The following is a 19,493-nucleotide window of genomic DNA, read 5'->3' as shown; positions in this document are numbered from 1 at the left end:
TTCATCCAGCATTGGATAAAGAGTGGATAATGAGGGTATGGGTAAGTCTTCATCCAACAGCGGATCGACCATGACATGATGACGAAGATTAAGGCGAGGCCTTAATGCAGCAGTGGATAGAGAATGACCGCCGACAACTCGGGATGACTTCATCCAGCAGTGGATAAGACAGAGGATGATGATGGTGTGGGGGAAAGACATTTACCGAACAGTGGGTAGCCCGTGAAGACGGCGATAAGAGGGCTTCATCCAGCAGTGGATAGAGAATGACCGAGAGGGTGTGTTGTGGAATGTCCTGCAGCCAGGGACAGTCGCTGACGTGGGGGGGGGAGGCAGCTCTCGTCCGGCCGTGTGACGGACGATGCCTGCCGCCGGCTTCTTCACTACAGCAGCGGATAGAGCATGCCCCTGTCTGTGTGCTGATGATGATGATGCTGCTGATGATGACGACGGTGCTGATGATGATGTTGATGACGACGCTGCTGATGATGATGACGCTGCTGCTGATGATGACGACGCTGCTGATGATGACGCCGCTGCTGATGATGATGCCGACGCTGCTGATGATGATGCCGACGCTGCTGATGATGACGACGCTGCTGATGATGCCAACGCTGCTGATGATGACGCTGCTGATGATGCGAAGCGCTGCTGCGCCGCCCCGGGGCGGGGGGGGGCGTCACGTGCGCGCCCGTTGTACGATTGCGCAATCACCCATGGGGTGGTGCCGGTGAAGCTGCATCGGGGGGGAAGACGCACGTGGTGGTGGTGTGGAGGTGGTGGTGGTGTGGTAGTGGTGGAGTGGTAGTGGTGGTGTGGTAGTGGTGATGTGGTAGTGGAGGTGGTGGTGGTGTGTAGGTGGTGGTGTGGTAGTGGTGGTGTGGTAGTGGTGGTGTGGTAGTGGAGGTGTGGTAGTGGAGGTGTGGTAGTGGAGGTGGTGGTGTGAAGGTGGTGTTGGTGTGGTAGTGGTGGTGTGGTAGTGGAGGTGGTGGTGTGGTAGTGGTGGAGTGGTAGTGGTAGTGTGGTGGTGTGGTAGTGGTGGTGTGGTAGTGGAGGTGGTGGTAGTGGTGGTGTGGTGGTGTGTAGGTGGTGGTGGTGTGGTAGTGGAGGTGTGGTGAGGTGGTGGAGGTGGTGGTAGTGGTGTGGAGGTGGTGGTAGTGGTGTGGAGGTGGTGGTAGTGGTGTGGAGGTGGTGGTAGTGGTGTGGAGGTGGTGGTAGTGGTGTGGAGGTGGTGGTAGTGGTGTGGAGGTGGTGGTAGTGGTGTGGAGGTGGTGGTAGTGGTGTGGAGGTAGTGGTGTGGAGGTGGTGTGGTGGTGGAGGTGTGGTGGAGGTGGTGTGGTGGTGGAGGTGTGGTGGAGGTGGTGGTGGAGGTGTGGTGGAGGTGGTGTAGAGGTGTGGTGTAGAGGTGGTGTAGAGGTGTGGTGGAGGTGTGGTGGAGGGGTGGTTGAGGTGGTGGAGACTCTCAACTGCTCGGGCGGCGAGACGGGGCCGTGGGGTGGGGGGCTACTGAACCACCATCGAGCTCCGTTCTCAGCGCACGGGGAGACGGAGCAGGAAGAGGATCGCGTGGCCAGACGAGGTGAGAGTTTGTTGATGCTGAGCGGCTGTTGTCTTCGCGAGACAAGTCGGAGATGTCCCTCCACGCACGCGTGTGTGTGTCTGGTGTGTGTGTTGTGTGTGTCTGGTGTGTGTGTTGTGTCTGTTGTGTGTGTGTCTGTGTGTTGTGTGTGTGTGGTGTGTGTCTGGTGTGTGTCTGGTGTGTTGTGTGTGTCTGGTGTGTTGTGTGTGTCTGGTGTGTGTGTGTTGTGTGTGTTGTGTGTCTGGTGTGTGTGGTGTTGTGTGTGTCTGGTGTGTGTCTGGTATGTGTCTGGTGTGTGTCTGGTATGTGTCTGGTGTGTGTGTTGTGTGTGTCTGGGGTGTGTGTGTTGTGTCTGGTGTGTGTGTGGTGTGTGTGGTGTGTTGTGTGTGTGTTGTGTGTGTCTGGTGTGTGTGTTGTGTCTGTTGTGTGTGTGTCTGTGTGTTGTGTGTGTGGTGTGTGTCTGGTGTGTTGTGTGTGTCTGGTGTGTTGTGTGTGTCTGGTGTGTTGTGTGTGTCTGGTGTGTGTCTGTTGTGTGTCTGGTGTGTGTGGTGTTGTGTGTTGTGTGTGTCTGGTGTGTGTCTGGTATGTGTCTGGTGTGTGTCTGGTATGTGTCTGGTGTGTGTGTGTGTGTGCGGTGTGTGTCTGGTGTGTGTGTGTCTGTGTGTGTCGCTTTGTTGGCAATGCTGATGAAGCATTGCGGCGAGAAGCCCGAAGAGACACCACGTGTGGCGGCGCTGTGCGCTGAAGCGGCAACTTTGCCGGTGCTGCTGCTGCTGCCCCACCCCAACAGAGCGCGCCCTCGAGAGACACGGCGAACGCCGGAGCGACCTTGGATACATTTCTTGTTTCTCATCAAATGATACATTTCCATACTGAATGACTCGTGTATGATTACCGTCGCCGCCGCTAGAATTGGGTTGTTACTTTATAGTCCGAAATTTAAACGGTGTTGTTGGTACAGATAATACGTTGATTCTGATTTCCCACTTAGGGCTGCGAAACACACACAAAGTGTGCAAAGAAGCACGCTTAGAATGATCCGATTCTTTATTTACATCCGACGACGGGAGAGCGAGAGAGATAAAAGCGCTGTTTGGGGAGAGAGTGTGCACTCGTGTGCAGGATAAAAAGCCATCGATTATATTATAATCGATTGCTTTTTATCGATTATATAATAATCGATGGCTTTTTATCGATCCATCGATAACACTGTATAACAAAAAAATTGTTCCTGAGTAGTAAGTGTTATTTCCTAATTGCGTTTGCCTCAAAAGAACAGAAAGTGGCTATTGTTCCCCACAAACTTTGCTTTTGTTACCAGGACACAAAAGCAAAGTTAATAATCCACTCTATTAATAACGCTGTGTAACAAATTAATGCATTTTTTGTTCCTGAGTTGTAAGTATTATTTCCTTATTGCTTATACCTCAAAGGTACAGAACGTGGCTATTATTACCCACTAACTTTGCTTTTGTGACCAGGACAGTGATATTTTGAAATGTACCTATTTTCAATGAGAACACGTGGTGTGTATTTGTGTCATTCCTTCACGTAAAGTCCTGGTCACAAAAGCAAAGTTTGTGGGGAATGATAATATCCATTTTCTGTACCTTTTAGGCATCATCAATACAAAAATAACACTTAATACCCTGGAACAAAAATTGTGTTGCATAGTGGAATTATCGACTCCAGGGGGCAGAGTGATCACGGGTGGGGAGGGCCGGGGGGGGGGGCGGGGGGGGGGGCGGGGGGGGTTGGGAGGGCCGAGGGGTAGGTGTGCGGCCTGGGGGGGCAGGGGGTGTAATTGGCCAGGACGCGTCAAGTATTGCACGGCAAGAGGTGGATGACCGACGGTGGAGTGGTTCGGTCGGCAGTCAAGGGACAGAGGAGACGCGTCCCAGAGGATCGCCCACCGTGGGAAATGGAGCGGTGGATTTCGGCGCCGCAGGTGCTTGCGTGGATTCGTGATTTTGAACTTTGCAAAAAGTCGTCGTGGGAGTTTGCGGTGACGGGAGAGGGGGGCTTGGGGTGGCCTTCGTCCAGCAGGGGATCGATAATGGCCGATGATTTGAGGATATGAAACGATTAAACCACTGTACTGTCATGTGTGCATCTAATGCAGCGGTTTTTCACCCATTTTCAGAAGAGGGGGGGCGGTGGGGCGAGGCACTTTAGCCGATAAGTCATCAGCCAGTGTGTGAGGCAGAGGTCGCAACCGGGTACCCGATACCCGTACCCTACCCAATACCCGGCTACCCGTACCCGGCCGGGTACGGGTAGGCCGTGAGTCACTGGTGAGTAACCGTTTGTCACTCATTTCCCAACGTCTTGTCTCTTCTCACAATTCAAGTTCCTAGAATCAACCCACCCGCGCCTGCAACATGGCTTCATCCCAGAGGTCGCAATCGGGTACCCGATACCCTACCCGATACCCGGCCGGGTACGGGTAGCCGGGTATCGGGTAGGGTACCCGTTTTCGACCCTGGTGCGGCCGGGTACGGATACGGGTAAGGTATCAAAACCCGTTTGCGACCTCGGTGCACCTCAAAGAGGATTACAACAGCATCAAGACCTTGCTGGACGCCTTGAAGTATGATGAGTACGACTGGGAGGTCATGGAGACTTCAAAATGGTGGCATTCCTGATGGGTCTCCAAGGCGGTTTTACCAAGTTTCTGTCCTATCTTTGCCACTGGTGGACCCCCCGAAGGTGCTGATGCCACCACTGCACATCAAATTGGGCCTTACTTTAGTATAAATACACGTACATTTTGATTCATATGGTTTTTTTTTCTGACTTTGTGATCAAAAATACACAAATTCGCCTGTTTTCTCATTGAAAGTAGTTCAATTTCAAAATATCACTGTCCTGGTCACAAAAGCAAAGTTTCTTGGGAATAATAGCCATTTTCTATACTTTTAAGCATAAGCAATTATGAAATAACGCTTCCTACCCTGGAACAAAAATTGTGTTACATCCTGCAATCTAAATCTGCATTGAAAAATAATTTCGATCACGATCCATGGTTCAGATAGCCCCGTAGGTGTCCGCCGCACATTTTGTTATTTGTATCCACTTTCCCCTCCGTATTGTGCCAACATGGCTCAAGTAGTGGACACATCTTCCTGGCACCAATCTCTTTGTTTGTTGCCCAGCCTCCCGCACCTCCGATCAGCCACGGTTGGCTACGTACGGTGTGAAAGAAGTTCAACGCACAGTGCGTACATCATAGGACTCATGGGCAGTATGGTCACGGATATATATGAGTGTACAGTAGAGTACTATATATGGGAAATTCAAACTTTGTGATATCTGGCCAACGTGTATTCATCGTTAACACAGAAAAACGTGAACGGTTGTGTTGAACTTCCGCAGGGGCGTCTCTCTGTCTCTTTGTGTCTCTGTCTCTCTCTGTCTCTGTGTGTCTCTCTCTGTCTGCCCGATGTTGCGCCGCTCGCGCGTCAATGTGAGACCCAACGTGAGCAGGAAGGGGGAGCCGGGGGGCTGCCCCCCCCATGGACCGGAGGTCCCAGGGCCAGTCGGCGGAGAGGGACCTGCCGAGGCACCCGTTCGGCCCGCCGGCGCCGACAGCAGTACGCCGGCGGTACCTGACTGCGCTTCCTGGCTACGGTCGGAAAGCGTTTTATTGATTTACTCCATTCCATCCGTCTGTAATGGGGGGAGGGTCACGATCATCATCATCGTCATCATTGTGAACATCTCCCTCTTAACTGCAACGATCGTGGGGGCGCCACGGATGCCTCGGTCGCGAGCTCTCTCTACTGCTACCTTTTCCTTCGCCCAGCCCCCTTTGACCTCTGCAACGCCTGAAGGGACTCGGTCCGCGCCGATTTGCTGCCGAACCGAAATGTTTGCACGGTGACGTCCTCGTGACCGGGCCGAGACCGTCGCCAGCTTGCTAGCCACTCGAAGACGCGGTCGAATAACGCGGACGACCAAAGCCTGGATTCGAACCCAGGTGCTCAGCGGCCGCCGCTTGGGGCTCTTTGCCTTGGAGCCACACGGCCACCTCTGATGAGCGGTGACATTCATCGACGTCTTTGCCGGGTCTTCGCACAATGCGTTTTTTTCCTTTTTTCCTCTTCCCAGAGAGATTGGGCAGAGAAGCCACGCGCACTCCCATCCCGTTTGCCTGGCCCGGCCGTCCCGCCGGCTGGCCCCTGTTCTACGTCACTGCCGTCGCTGGGTTCGCTCGGAGACCCCGGAGGGGGCACTGCCGCAGAGGGCGATGTTTCCTCCGCGGCCGCTCCTCGCGGCGGCAGCGGTGGCACAGAAGAAGGCCGCGCGGGGCGCGACAAACCTGTCGGGCCGAGCCCGGCCACCGTGCCTTTCCAGAATGTCGCGGTGCGATCCCAGAATGCACCTGGCCGTCGCAGCCGCCCGTTGGTACAGCCGAAGCTGGGAGCGCGGCGTGTGGGCTCTGCTCGGGCCACGCCGGTGGAGGCGGCGTCAGCTGCCGCTCCGGAGGAGACAACCGCTGCGGGAAAATCCGTTTCGCCGAAACCGCCTGTGAATCTTGAGCCGAATTGCGCGGGAAAAAATATGCATTCACGTTTGGGTTTTGAAGATTCGTCCTATGCAGGTGCGTGGAATTCGGCTTCTCGTTTCTATCGTCCCTTCTCCTTCCTGGAATTTTTGGCACTCACGTGGGGGTCTCCTGCTTTCCCGATCTGCTTCCTTCGAACGTTGAGTGGTGACCTGGGCCACGACTCTCCCCTGACCTGCACCCCACCACTCTCCCCTGCCCTGCACCCCACCACTCTCTCCCGTCCTGCACCCCACCACCTGACCTGCACCCCACCACTCTCTCCCGTCCTGCACCCCACCACTCTCTCCCGTCCTGCACCCCACCACCTGACCTGCACCCCACCACTCTCTCCCGTCCTGCACCCCACCACTCTCTCCCGTCCTGCACCCCACCACCTGACCTGCACCCCACCACTCTCTCCCGTCCTGCACCCCACCACTCTCTCCTGTCCTGCACCCCACCACCTGACCTGCACCCCACCACTCTCTCCCGTCCTGCACCCCACCACTCTCCCCTGCCCTGCACCCCACCACTCTCTCCTGCCCTGCACCCCACCACTCTCTCCTGTCCTGCACCCCACCACTCTCCCCTGCCCTGCACCCCACCACTCTCCCCTGCCCTGCACCCCACCACTCTCCCCTGCCCTGCATCCCACCACTCTCCCCTGCCCTGCACCCCACCACTCCCTCCTGCCCTGCACCCCACCACTCTCCCCTGCACTGCACCCCACCACTCTCCCCTGCCCTGCACCCCACCACTCTCTCCTGACCTGCACCCCACCACTCTCTCCTGCCCTGCACCCCACCACTCTCTCCTGCCCTGCACCCCACCACTCTCTTCTGCCCTGCACCCCACCACTCTCTCCTGCCCTGCACCCCACCACTCTTCCCTGCCCTGCACCCCACCACTCTCTCCTGCCCTGCACCCCACCACTCTCTCCTGACCTGCACCCTACCACTTTCTCCTGCCCTGCACCCCACCACTCTCTCCTTTCCTGCACCCCACCACTCTCTCCTGCCCTGCACCCTACCACTTTCTCCTGCCCTGCACCCCACCACTCTCTCCTGACCTGCACCCCACCACTCCCTCCTGACCTGGGCCATCATCTCCACATCTACCCCACAGTCCTTCACATCCCTTGTCCACCACTTTGAACCACTTCCAACCACCTTTTCATCCCAGGCCCACCCCTTGATCTCATCCCCGGTCCCCCACGACATCACGGCAGTCGTATTCATGTGCGTTTGTCTGTATGTGGAACGTCTTTCGCGCACCGTACGTAGCCAGCCATGCAAATCGGAGGTGCGGGCGAGGGACAACAAACCCAACAACGTGTATTTTTACACGGATATTTTTTGGGCATTTTCACGTGTCCGGCACTTACAGGGAAGGGTGCGACAGGTTTCTTGAAATCCCACCCAGCAGAACGCATTGGGCACAACCACTGTCAGTCGATGGTCAGGTGGCGTGCGGCAAAGCCTCAGTCGGGTGCTTCCAAGACATCCGGAAGAGGTTGGCTACGTACGGTGCGAAAGCAGTTCCAAATACGTACACACAAAGTTTTTGCATCATTAACGCCGCGACTTCAATGTTCGGTGCCCGAATCTTCCCAGAGGAGTGGACGCCCTCGTCCGTATCCGGCGGCGGTGGCAGCGGTGACGGCGGTGGCGGCTGTGGCGTCCGTGGCAGCGGTGGGGAAGACCGGCCAGATGAGACGACGGAGCTTCAGGATTTGCCGGCGCTCAAGAAGGAGGAGGAGGTGGAGGGGGGGGAGGGGATCGTCGCCAACGAGTGGGGTTCCGACGATGGCCGCTCCGTGGACGAAGGCGAGAAACCCCGGGCGGAGGAGGGGGCAGGCGAGGAGGAGGAGGTGGAGGAGGAGGAGGAGGAGGATTCATCGATCTCCAAGCAGCTTCTCGTCAAGGAGTTTGTTCTGATGAAGAAGACGCAGATACTCGCCGACATGGCGCAGGACGACCATAGGAAGAAGCACGTGCGTCGTGTGTGTGTCTGTGTGTACGTGTGTACGTGTGTGCGTGTGAGTGAGTGTGAGTGTGTGCGTGAGTGTGTGCGTGGTGTGTGTGTCTGTGTGTACATGTGTGTGAGTGTGCGCCGGGTGGCTAAAGCACAGCAAGTTGGTACAGTAGGGGGCAAAGGTGGTGCATCAGCCAGTCATCTCGGTCATCTCGGTCAGTCGATCCGTGGCACCTGCTGGGTCTGCCCCGTGACCTCCTGCCAGCGGGCGTTTGACACTTCACGTGGCCTCAAGGTGCACTTGGCCTGGCACAAGCGTTGTGGTGACGTCACCGCCACTTAGTGGCGAATGGCGGTTGTTGTTGTTGTGTGTGTGTGTGTCTGTGTGTGCGTGAGTGAGTGTGTACGCGTGTGAGTGTGAGTGTGTAGGTGAGTGCGTGAGTGAGTGTGTACGCGTGTGAGTGTGTGTACGTGCGTCGTGAGTGTGTCTGTGTATGTGTGTACGCGTGTGTACGTGTTTGTGAGCGTGTGTGTGCGTGAGTGAGTGTGTCTGTGTGTACGCGTGTGAGATTGTGAGTGTGTGCGTCGTGAGTGCGTGAGTGAGTGTGTCTGTGTGTACGTGTGTGTGAGTGTGTGTGTACGTGTGTACATGTGTGTGTGAGTGTGTGCGTGAGTGCGTGAGTGAGTGTGTACGTGTGTGTGTGAGTGTGCGTCGTGAGTGTGTCTCTGTGTACGCGTGTGAGTGTGAGTGTGTGTACGTGCGTCGTGAGTGTGTCTGTGTATGTGTGTACGCGTGTGTACGTGTGTGTGCGTGCGTGTGTGTGCGTGTGTGTGCGCGTGTGTGTGCGTGAGTGAGTGTGTGAGTGTGTGCTTCCTGAGTGCGTGAGTGAGTGTGTCTGTGTATACGTGTGTGTGAGTGTGTGTGTACGTGTGTACATGTGTGTGTGAGTGTGTGCGTGAGTGAGTGTGTACGTGTGTGTGTGAGTGTGTGCGTCGTGAGTGTGTCTGTGTGTACGTGTGTGCGTGCGTGAGTGCGCGTGTGCCTGAGTGCGTGTGTGCATGGTGTGTGAGTGGGTGCGTAACAAGTGTGCGTGTGTGGGGAGTGGTGGTGTCGCGGTTAGCGCACCGCTGCACTACGAACCCGGCGACCCGAGTTCGATTCCTGCTCGCTGCCAACACCACCAGTGACGATTATCTGAACCGGTCCTGGGTCTCCCCTAGGTCGACTCGGCCTCAAACTGGTACCTGGTGCAGTGTGTAAACATCGCCACTGGGGAGACAAAGGCGGTCGGGCGTGGTGCTGGCCACCCACTCCCTCGTGTGCTGTTCTGGCCTTCATAGGGTCTACTTGCTAACAGCACTTGCCCCTTGTAGTCGGTTAAGGCTATTCGCGGGATCTTTGATTTGTGGTATGTGCGTGACGAGAGTGCGTGATGTGTGTGTGTTCGTGCGTGATGCGTGCGTGATGTGTGTGTGTTCGTGCGTGATGTGCGAGTGAGCGCATGCCATGTGTGCGTGTTGGTGTGTGTGAGCACGTGTTGGTGTGTGTGTGTGCGTGTTGGTGTGTGTGTGCGCGTGTTGGTGTGTGTGTGCGTGTTGGAGTGTGTGCGCGTGTTGGTGTGTGTGTGCGCGTGTTGGTGTGTGTGTGTGTGCGTGTTGGTGTGTGTGTGCGCGTGTTGGTGTGTGTGTGTGTGCGTGTTGGTGTGTGTGTGCGCGTGTTGGTGTGTGTGAGCGCGTGTTGGTGTGTGTGTGCGTGTTGGAGTGTGTGCGCGTGTTGGTGTGTGTGTGCGCGTGTTGGTGTGTGTGTGCGCGTGTTGGTGTGTGTGTGTGCGTGTTGGTGTGTGTGTGCGCGTGTTGGTGTGTGTGTGCGTGTTGGAGTGTGTGCGCGTGTTGGTGTGTGTGTGCGCGTGTTGGTGTGTGTGTGTGTGCGTGTTGGTGTGTGTGTGCGCGTGTTGGTGTGTGTGAGCGCGTGTTGGTGTGTGTGTGCGTGTTGGAGTGTGTGCGCGTGTTGGTGTGTGTGTGCGCGTGTTGGTGTGTGTGTGCGCGTGTTGGTGTGTGTGTGTGCGTGTTGGTGTGTGTGTGCGCGTGTTGGTGTGTGTGTGCGTGTTGGAGTGTGTGCGCGTGTTGGTGTGTGTGTGCGCGTGTTGGTGTGTGTGTGTGTGCGTGTTGGTGTGTGTGTGCGCGTGTTGGTGTGTGTGAGCGCGTGTTGGTGTGTGTGTGCGTGTTGGAGTGTGTGCGCGTGTTGGTGTGTGTGTGCGCGTGTTGGTGTGTGTGTGCGCGTGTTGGTGTGTGTGTGCGCGTGTTGGTGTGTGTGTGCGCGTGTTGGTGTGTGTGAGCGTGTTGGTGTGTGTGTGCGCGTGTTGGTGTGTGTGCGCGTGTTGGTGTGTGTGTGTGTGCGTGTTGGTGTGTGTGTGCGCGTGTTGGTGTGTGTGAGCGCGTGTTGGTGTGTGTGAGCGTGTTGGTGTGTGTGTGCGTGTTGGTGTGTGTGTGCGCGTGTTGGTGTGTGTGTGCGCGTGTTGGTGTGTGTGTGCGCGTGTTGGTGTGTGTGAGCGTGTTGGTGTGTGTGTGCACGTGTTGGTGTGTGTGCGCGTGTTGGTGTGTGTGTGTGTGCGTGTTGGTGTGTGTGTGTGCGTGTTGGTGTGTGTGTGCGCGTGTTGGTGTGTGTGAGCGCGTGTTGGTGTGTGTGTGCGCGTGTTGGTGTGTGTGTGCGCGTGTTGGTGTGTGTGTGCGCGTGTTGGAGTGTGTGTGCGCGTGTTGGTGTGTGTGAGCGCGTGTTGGTGTGTGTGTGCGCGTGTTGGTGTGTGTGTGCGCGTGTTGGTGTGTGTGTGCGCGTGTTGGTGTGTGTGAGCGCGTGTTGGTGTGTGTGTGCGCGTGTTGGTGTGTGTGTGCGCGTGTTGGTGTGTGTGAGCGCGTGTTGGTGTGTGTGAGCGCGTGTTGGTGTGTGTGTGCGCGTGTTGGTGTGTGTGTGCGCGTGTTGGTGTGTGTGTGCGCGTGTTGGTGTGTGTGTGCGCGTGTTGGTGTGTGTGTGTGCGTGTTGGTGTGTGAGCGCGTGTTGGTGTGTGTGTGTGCGTGTTGGTGTGTGTGTGCGTGTTGGTGTGTGAGCACGTGTTGGTGTGTGTGTGTGCGTGTTGGTGTGTGTGTGCGTGTTGGTGTGTGTGTGCGCGTGTTGGTGTGTGTGTGCGCGTGTTGGTGTGTGTGTGCGCGTGTTGGTGTGTGTGAGCGCGTGTTGGTGTGTGTGTGCGCGTGTTGGTGTGTGTGTGCGCGTGTTGGTGTGTGTGAGCGCGTGTTGGTGTGTGTGAGCGCGTGTTGGTGTGTGTGTGCGCGTGTTGGTGTGTGTGTGCGCGTGTTGGTGTGTGTGAGCGCGTGTTGGTGTGTGTGAGCGCGTGTTGGTGTGTGTGAGCGCGTGTTGGTGTGTGTGTGCGCGTGTTGGTGTGTGTGTGTGCGTGTTGGTGTGTGAGCGCGTGTTGGTGTGTGAGCGCGTGTTGGTGTGTGTGTGCGCGTGTTGGTGTGTGTGTGTGCGTGTTGGTGTGTTGGTGTGTGTGTGTGCGTGTTGGTGTGTGTGCGCGTGTTGGTGTGTGCGCGCATGTTGGTGTGTGTGTGTGCGTGTTGGTGTGTGAGCGCGTGTTGGTGTGTGTGAGCGCGTGTTGGTGTGTGTGTGCGCGTGTTGGTGTGTGTGTGCGCGTGTTGGTGTGTGTGTGCGTGTTGGTGTGTGTGCGCGTGTTGGTGTGTGCGCGCATGTTGGTGTGTGTGTGCGCGTGTTGGTGTGTGAGCGCGTGTTGGTGTGTGTGAGCGCGTGTTGGTGTGTGTGTGTGCGTGTTGGTGTGTGTGCGCGTGTTGGTGTGTGTGAGCGCGTGTTGGTGTGTGTGTGTGCGTGTTGGTGTGTGTGAGCGCGTGTTGGTGTGTGTGTGTGCGTGTTGGTGTGTGTGTGCGTGTTGGTGTGTGTGCGCGCGTGTTGGTGTGTGCGCGCGTGTTGGTGTGTGTGCGCGTGTTGGTGTGTGTGTGCGCGTGTTGGTGTGTGTGTGTGCGCGTGTTGGTGTGTGCGGGCGCGTGTTGGTGTGTGCGTGCGCGTGTTGGTGTGTGTGTGCGCGTGTTGGTGTGTGTGTGCGCGTGTTGGTGTGTGTGTGCGCGTGTTGGTGTGTGTGTGCGTGTTGGAGTGTGTGCGCGTGTTGGTGTGTGTGTGCGTGTTGGAGTGTGTGCGCGTGTTGGTGTGTGTGTGCGCGTGTTGGTGTGTGTGTGCGCGTGTTGGTGTGTGTGTGCGCGTGTTGGTGTGTGTGTGCGCGTGTTGGTGTGTGTGTGCGTGTTGGAGTGTGTGCGCGTGTTGGTGTGTGTGTGCGCGTGTTGGTGTGTGTGTGTGTGCGTGTTGGTGTGTGTGTGCGCGTGTTGGTGTGTGTGAGCGCGTGTTGGTGTGTGTGTGCGTGTTGGAGTGTGTGCGCGTGTTGGTGTGTGTGTGCGCGTGTTGGTGTGTGTGTGCGCGTGTTGGTGTGTGTGTGTGCGTGTTGGTGTGTGTGTGCGCGTGTTGGTGTGTGTGTGCGTGTTGGAGTGTGTGCGCGTGTTGGTGTGTGTGTGCGCGTGTTGGTGTGTGTGTGTGTGCGTGTTGGTGTGTGTGTGCGCGTGTTGGTGTGTGTGAGCGCGTGTTGGTGTGTGTGTGCGTGTTGGAGTGTGTGCGCGTGTTGGTGTGTGTGTGCGCGTGTTGGTGTGTGTGTGCGCGTGTTGGTGTGTGTGTGCGCGTGTTGGTGTGTGTGTGCGCGTGTTGGTGTGTGTGTGCGTGTTGGAGTGTGTGCGCGTGTTGGTGTGTGTGTGCGCGTGTTGGTGTGTGTGTGCGCGTGTTGGTGTGTGTGTGCGCGTGTTGGTGTGTGTGTGCGCGTGTTGGTGTGTGTGAGCGTGTTGGTGTGTGTGTGCGCGTGTTGGTGTGTGTGCGCGTGTTGGTGTGTGTGTGTGTGCGTGTTGGTGTGTGTGTGCGCGTGTTGGTGTGTGTGAGCGCGTGTTGGTGTGTGTGAGCGTGTTGGTGTGTGTGTGCGTGTTGGTGTGTGTGTGTGCGTGTTGGTGTGTGTGTGCGCGTGTTGGTGTGTGTGTGCGCGTGTTGGTGTGTGTGAGCGTGTTGGTGTGTGTGTGCGCGTGTTGGTGTGTGTGCGCGTGTTGGTGTGTGTGTGTGTGCGTGTTGGTGTGTGTGTGTGCGTGTTGGTGTGTGTGTGCGCGTGTTGGTGTGTGTGAGCGCGTGTTGGTGTGTGTGTGCGCGTGTTGGTGTGTGTGTGCGCGTGTTGGTGTGTGTGTGCGCGTGTTGGAGTGTGTGTGCGCGTGTTGGTGTGTGTGAGCGCGTGTTGGTGTGTGTGTGCGCGTGTTGGTGTGTGTGTGCGCGTGTTGGTGTGTGTGTGCGCGTGTTGGTGTGTGTGAGCGCGTGTTGGTGTGTGTGTGCGCGTGTTGGTGTGTGTGTGCGCGTGTTGGTGTGTGTGAGCGCGTGTTGGTGTGTGTGAGCGCGTGTTGGTGTGTGTGTGCGCGTGTTGGTGTGTGTGTGCGCGTGTTGGTGTGTGTGAGCGCGTGTTGGTGTGTGTGTGCGCGTGTTGGTGTGTGTGTGTGCGTGTTGGTGTGTGAGCGCGTGTTGGTGTGAGCGCGTGTTGGTGTGTGTGTGTGCGTGTTGGTGTGTGTGTGCGTGTTGGTGTGTGAGCACGTGTTGGTGTGTGTGTGTGCGTGTTGGTGTGTGTGTGCGTGTTGGTGTGTGTGTGCGCGTGTTGGTGTGTGTGTGCGCGTGTTGGTGTGTGTGTGCGTGTTGGAGTGTGTGCGCGTGTTGGTGTGTGTGTGCGCGTGTTGGTGTGTGTGTGTGTGCGTGTTGGTGTGTGTGTGCGCGTGTTGGTGTGTGTGAGCGCGTGTTGGTGTGTGTGTGCGTGTTGGAGTGTGTGCGCGTGTTGGTGTGTGTGTGCGCGTGTTGGTGTGTGTGTGCGCGTGTTGGTGTGTGTGTGTGCGTGTTGGTGTGTGTGTGCGCGTGTTGGTGTGTGTGTGCGTGTTGGAGTGTGTGCGCGTGTTGGTGTGTGTGTGCGCGTGTTGGTGTGTGTGTGTGTGCGTGTTGGTGTGTGTGTGCGCGTGTTGGTGTGTGTGAGCGCGTGTTGGTGTGTGTGTGCGTGTTGGAGTGTGTGCGCGTGTTGGTGTGTGTGTGCGCGTGTTGGTGTGTGTGTGCGCGTGTTGGTGTGTGTGTGCGCGTGTTGGTGTGTGTGTGCGCGTGTTGGTGTGTGTGTGCGTGTTGGAGTGTGTGCGCGTGTTGGTGTGTGTGTGCGCGTGTTGGTGTGTGTGTGCGCGTGTTGGTGTGTGTGTGCGCGTGTTGGTGTGTGTGTGCGCGTGTTGGTGTGTGTGAGCGTGTTGGTGTGTGTGTGCGCGTGTTGGTGTGTGTGCGCGTGTTGGTGTGTGTGTGTGTGCGTGTTGGTGTGTGTGTGCGCGTGTTGGTGTGTGTGAGCGCGTGTTGGTGTGTGTGAGCGTGTTGGTGTGTGTGTGCGTGTTGGTGTGTGTGTGTGCGTGTTGGTGTGTGTGTGCGCGTGTTGGTGTGTGTGTGCGCGTGTTGGTGTGTGTGAGCGTGTTGGTGTGTGTGTGCGCGTGTTGGTGTGTGTGCGCGTGTTGGTGTGTGTGTGTGTGCGTGTTGGTGTGTGTGTGTGCGTGTTGGTGTGTGTGTGCGCGTGTTGGTGTGTGTGAGCGCGTGTTGGTGTGTGTGTGCGCGTGTTGGTGTGTGTGTGCGCGTGTTGGTGTGTGTGTGCGCGTGTTGGAGTGTGTGTGCGCGTGTTGGTGTGTGTGAGCGCGTGTTGGTGTGTGTGTGCGCGTGTTGGTGTGTGTGTGCGCGTGTTGGTGTGTGTGTGCGCGTGTTGGTGTGTGTGAGCGCGTGTTGGTGTGTGTGTGCGCGTGTTGGTGTGTGTGTGCGCGTGTTGGTGTGTGTGAGCGCGTGTTGGTGTGTGTGAGCGCGTGTTGGTGTGTGTGTGCGCGTGTTGGTGTGTGTGTGCGCGTGTTGGTGTGTGTGAGCGCGTGTTGGTGTGTGTGTGCGCGTGTTGGTGTGTGTGTGTGCGTGTTGGTGTGTGAGCGCGTGTTGGTGTGTGTGTGTGCGTGTTGGTGTGTGTGTGCGTGTTGGTGTGTGAGCACGTGTTGGTGTGTGTGTGTGCGTGTTGGTGTGTGTGTGCGTGTTGGTGTGTGTGTGCGCGTGTTGGTGTGTGTGTGCGCGTGTTGGTGTGTGTGTGCGCGTGTTGGTGTGTGTGAGCGCGTGTTGGTGTGTGTGTGCGCGTGTTGGTGTGTGTGTGCGCGTGTTGGTGTGTGTGAGCGCGTGTTGGTGTGTGTGAGCGCGTGTTGGTGTGTGTGTGCGCGTGTTGGTGTGTGTGTGCGCGTGTTGGTGTGTGTGAGCGCGTGTTGGTGTGTGTGAGCGCGTGTTGGTGTGTGTGTGCGCGTGTTGGTGTGTGTGTGTGCGTGTTGGTGTGTGAGCGCGTGTTGGTGTGTGAGCGCGTGTTGGTGTGTGTGTGCGCGTGTTGGTGTGTGTGTGTGCGTGTTGGTGTGTGTGCGCGTGTTGGTGTGTGTGTGTGCGTGTTGGTGTGTGTGCGCGTGTTGGTGTGTGCGCGCATGTTGGTGTGTGTGTGTGCGTGTTGGTGTGTGAGCGCGTGTTGGTGTGTGTGAGCGCGTGTTGGTGTGTGTGTGCGCGTGTTGGTGTGTGTGTGCGCGTGTTGGTGTGTGTGTGCGTGTTGGTGTGTGTGCGCGTGTTGGTGTGTGCGCGCATGTTGGTGTGTGTGTGTGCGTGTTGGTGTGTGAGCGCGTGTTGGTGTGTGTGAGCGCGTGTTGGTGTGTGTGTGTGCGTGTTGGTGTGTGTGCGCGTGTTGGTGTGTGTGAGCGCGTGTTGGTGTGTGTGTGTGCGTGTTGGTGTGTGTGAGCGCGTGTTGGTGTGTGTGTGTGCGTGTTGGTGTGTGTGTGCGTGTTGGTGTGTGTGCGCGCGTGTTGGTGTGTGCGCGCGTGTTGGTGTGTGCGCGCGTGTTGGTGTGTGTGCGCGTGTTGGTGTGTGTGTGCGCGTGTTGGTGTGTGCGGGCGCGTGTTGGTGTGTGTGCGCGTGTTGGTGTGTGTGTGCGCGTGTTGGTGTGTGTGTGCGCGTGTTGGTGTGTGTGTGCGCGTGTTGGTGTGTGTGTGCGTGTTGGAGTGTGTGCGCGTGTTGGTGTGTGTGTGCGCGTGTTGGTGTGTGTGTGCGCGTGTTGGTGTGTGTGTGCGCGTGTTGGTGTGTGTGTGAGCGTGTTGGTGTGTGTGTGCGCGTGTTGGTGTGTGTGCGCGTGTTGGTGTGTGTGTGTGTGCGTGTTGGTGTGTGTGTGTGCGTGTTGGTGTGTGTGAGCGCGTGTTGGTGTGTGTGTGCGCGTGTTGGTGTGTGTGAGCGCGTGTTGGTGTGTGTGTGCGCGTGTTGGTGTGTGTGTGCGCGTGTTGGTGTGTGTGAGCGCGTGTTGGTGTGTGTGAGCGCGTGTTGGTGTGTGTGTGCGCGTGTTGGTGTGTGTGTGCACGTGTTGGTGTGTGTGAGCGCGTGTTGGTGTGTGTGCGCGCGTGTTGGTGTGTGCGCGCGTGTTGGTGTGTGTGCGCGTGTTGGTGTGTGTGCGCGCGTGTTGGTGTGTGCGCGCGTGTTGGTGTGTGTGCGCGTGTTGGTGTGTGTGTGTGTGCGTGTTGGTGTGTGAGCACGTGTTGGTGTGTGTGTGCGCGTGTTGGTGTGTGTGTGCGTGTTGGTGTGTGTGCGCGTGTTGGTGTGTGTGTGTGCGTGTTGGTGTGTGTGTGCGCGTGTTGGTGTGTGTGTGCGCGTGTTGGTGTGTGTGTGCGCGTGTTGGTGTGTGTGAGCGCGTGTTGGTGTGTGTGAGCGCGTGTTGGTGTGTGTGTGCGCGTGTTGGTGTGTGTGAGCGCGTGTTGGTGTGTGTGAGCGCGTGTTGGTGTGTGTGTGCGCGTGTTGGTGTGTGTGTGTGCGTGTTGGTGTGTGAGCGCCTGTTGGTGTGTGAGCGCGTGTTGGTGTGTGTGTGCGCGTGTTGGTGTGTGTGTGCGCGTGTTGGTGTGTGTGTGCGCGTGTTGGTGTGTGTGAGCGCGTGTTGGTGTGTGTGTGCGCGTGTTGGTGTGTGTGTGTGCGTGTTGGTGTGTGAGCGCGTGTTGGTGTGTGAGCGCGTGTTGGTGTGTGTGTGCGCGTGTTGGTGTGTGTGTGTGTGCGTGTTGGTGTGTGTGCGCGTGTTGGTGTGTGTGTGTGCGTGTTGGTGTGTGTGCGCGTGTTGGTGTGTGCGCGCATGTTGGTGTGTGTGTGCGCGTGTTGGTGTGTGTGTGCGCGTGTTGGTGTGTGTGAGCGCGTATTGGTGTGTGTGTGCGCGTGTTGGTGTGTGTGTGTGTGTGCGTGTTGGTGTGTGAGCGCGTGTTGGTGTGTGTGTGTGCGTGTTGGTGTGTGTGTGCGTGTTGGTGTGTGAGCACGTGTTGGTGTGTGTGTGTGCGTGTTGGTGTGTGTGTGCGTGTTGGTGTGTGTGTGCGCGTGTTGGTGTGTGTGTGCGCGTGTTGGTGTGTGTGTGCGCGTGTTGGTGTGTGTGAGCGCGTGTTGGTGTGTGTGTGCGCGTGTTGGTGTGTGTGTGCGCGTGTTGGTGTGTGTGAGCGCGTGTTGGTGTGTGTGAGCGCGTGTTGGTGTGTGTGTGCGCGTGTTGGTGTGTGTGTGCGCGTGTTGGTGTGTGTGAGCGCGTGTTGGTGTGTGTGTGCGCGTGTTGGTGTGTGTGTGTGTGTGCGTGTTGGTGTGTGAGCGCGTGTTGGTGTGTGTGTGCGCGTGTTGGTGTGTGTGTGCGTGTTGGTGTGTGAGCGCGTGTTGGTGTGTGTGTGCGCGTGTTGGTGTGTGTGTGCGTGTTGGTGTGTGTGCGCGTGTTGGTGTGTGTGTGTGCGTGTTGGTGTGTGTGTGCGCGTGTTGGTGTGTGTGTGCGCGTGTTGGTGTGTGTGTGCGCGTGTTGGTGTGTGTGAGCGCGTGTTGGTGTGTGTGAGCGCGTGTTGGTGTGTGTGTGCGCGTGTTGGTGTGTGTGTGTGCGTGTTGGTGTGTGAGCGCCTGTTGGTGTGTGAGCGCGTGTTGGTGTGTGTGTGCGCGTGTTGGTGTGTGTGTGCGCGTGTTGGTGTGTGTGAGCGCGTATTGGTGTGTGTGTGCGCGTGTTGGTGTGTGTGTGTGCGTGTTGGTGTGTGAGCGCGTGTTGGTGTGTGAGCGCGTGTTGGTGTGTGTGTGCGCGTGTTGGTGTGTGTGTGTGTGCGTGTTGGTGTGTGTGCGCGTGTTGGTGTGTGTGTGTGCGTGTTGGTGTGTGTGCGCGTGTTGGTGTGTGCGCGCATGTTGGTGTGTGTGTGCGCGTGTTGGTGTGTGTGTGCGCGTGTTGGTGTGTGTGAGCGCGTATTGGTGTGTGTGTGCGCGTGTTGGTGTGTGTGTGTGTGTGCGTGTTGGTGTGTGAGCGCGTGTTGGTGTGTGTGTGTGCGTGTTGGTGTGTGTGTGCGTGTTGGTGTGTGAGCACGTGTTGGTGTGTGTGTGCGCGTGTTGGTGTGTGTGAGCGCGTGTTGGTGTGTGTGAGCGCGTGTTGGTGTGTGTGTGCGCGTGTTGGTGTGTGTGTGCGCGTGTTGGTGTGTGTGAGCGCGTGTTGGTGTGTGTGAGCGCGTGTTGGTGTGTGTGTGCGCGTGTTGGTGTGTGTGTGTGTGTGCGTGTTGGTGTGTGAGCGCGTGTTGGTGTGTGAGCGCGTGTTGGTGTGTGTGTGCGCGTGTTGGTGTGTGTGTGTGCGTGTTGGTGTGTGTGCGCGTGTTGGTGTGTGTGTGTGCGTGTTGGTGTGTGTGCGTGTTGGTGTGTGTGCGCGTGTTGGTGTGTGCGCGCATGTTGGTGTGTGTGTGTGCGTGTTGATGTGTGAGCGCGTGTTGGTGTGTGTGAGCGCGTGTTGGTGTGTGTGTGCGCGTGTTGGTGTGTGTGTGCGCGTGTTGGTGTGTGTGTGCGTGTTGGTGTGTGTGCGCGTGTTGGTGTGTGCGCGCATGTTGGTGTGTGTGTGTGCGTGTTGGTGTGTGAGCGCGTGTTGGTGTGTGTGAGCGCGTGTTGGTGTGTGTGTGTGCTTGTTGGTGTGTGTGCGCGTGTTGGTGTGTGTGAGCGCGTGTTGGTGTGTGTGTGTGTGCGTGTTGGTGTGTGTGAGCGCGTGTTGGTGTGTGTGTGTGCGTGTTGGTGTGTGTGTGCGTGTTGGTGTGTGTGCGCGCGTGTTGGTGTGTGCGCGCGTGTTGGTGTGTGTGCGCGTGTTGGTTTGTGTGTGCGCGTGTTGGTGTGTGTGTGTGCGCGTGTTGGTGTGTGCGGGCGCGTGTTGGTGTGTGCGAGCGCGTGTTGGTGTGTGTGTGCGCGTGTTGGTGTGTGTGAGCGCGTGTTGGTGTGTGTGAGCGCGTGTTGGT

General features: G+C 57.6%; 1 protein-coding gene across 1 annotated transcript in view; it reads left to right on the top strand.

Annotated features, from left to right (window-relative positions):
• Positions 1–7,716: 7,716 nt before the first annotated feature.
• LOC144734813 (uncharacterized) overlaps positions 7,717–19,493 on the top strand; it is a 29,183-nt gene continuing 17,406 nt past the window's right edge. The window contains exon 1 of the mRNA XM_078617194.1: positions 7,717–8,121. Coding sequence (XP_078473320.1) covers positions 7,717–8,121 — 405 coding nt within the window. The remainder of the gene's footprint in view (positions 8,122–19,493) is intronic.

Source organism: Lampetra planeri, chromosome 53, assembly GCF_965212315.1.
Source record: "Lampetra planeri chromosome 53, kcLamPlan1.2.h2, whole genome shotgun sequence".
In the NCBI taxonomy this organism is placed as follows: Eukaryota; Metazoa; Chordata; class Hyperoartia; order Petromyzontiformes; family Petromyzontidae; genus Lampetra; species Lampetra planeri.
This window is presented reverse-complemented; position numbering and strand designations above follow the sequence as displayed.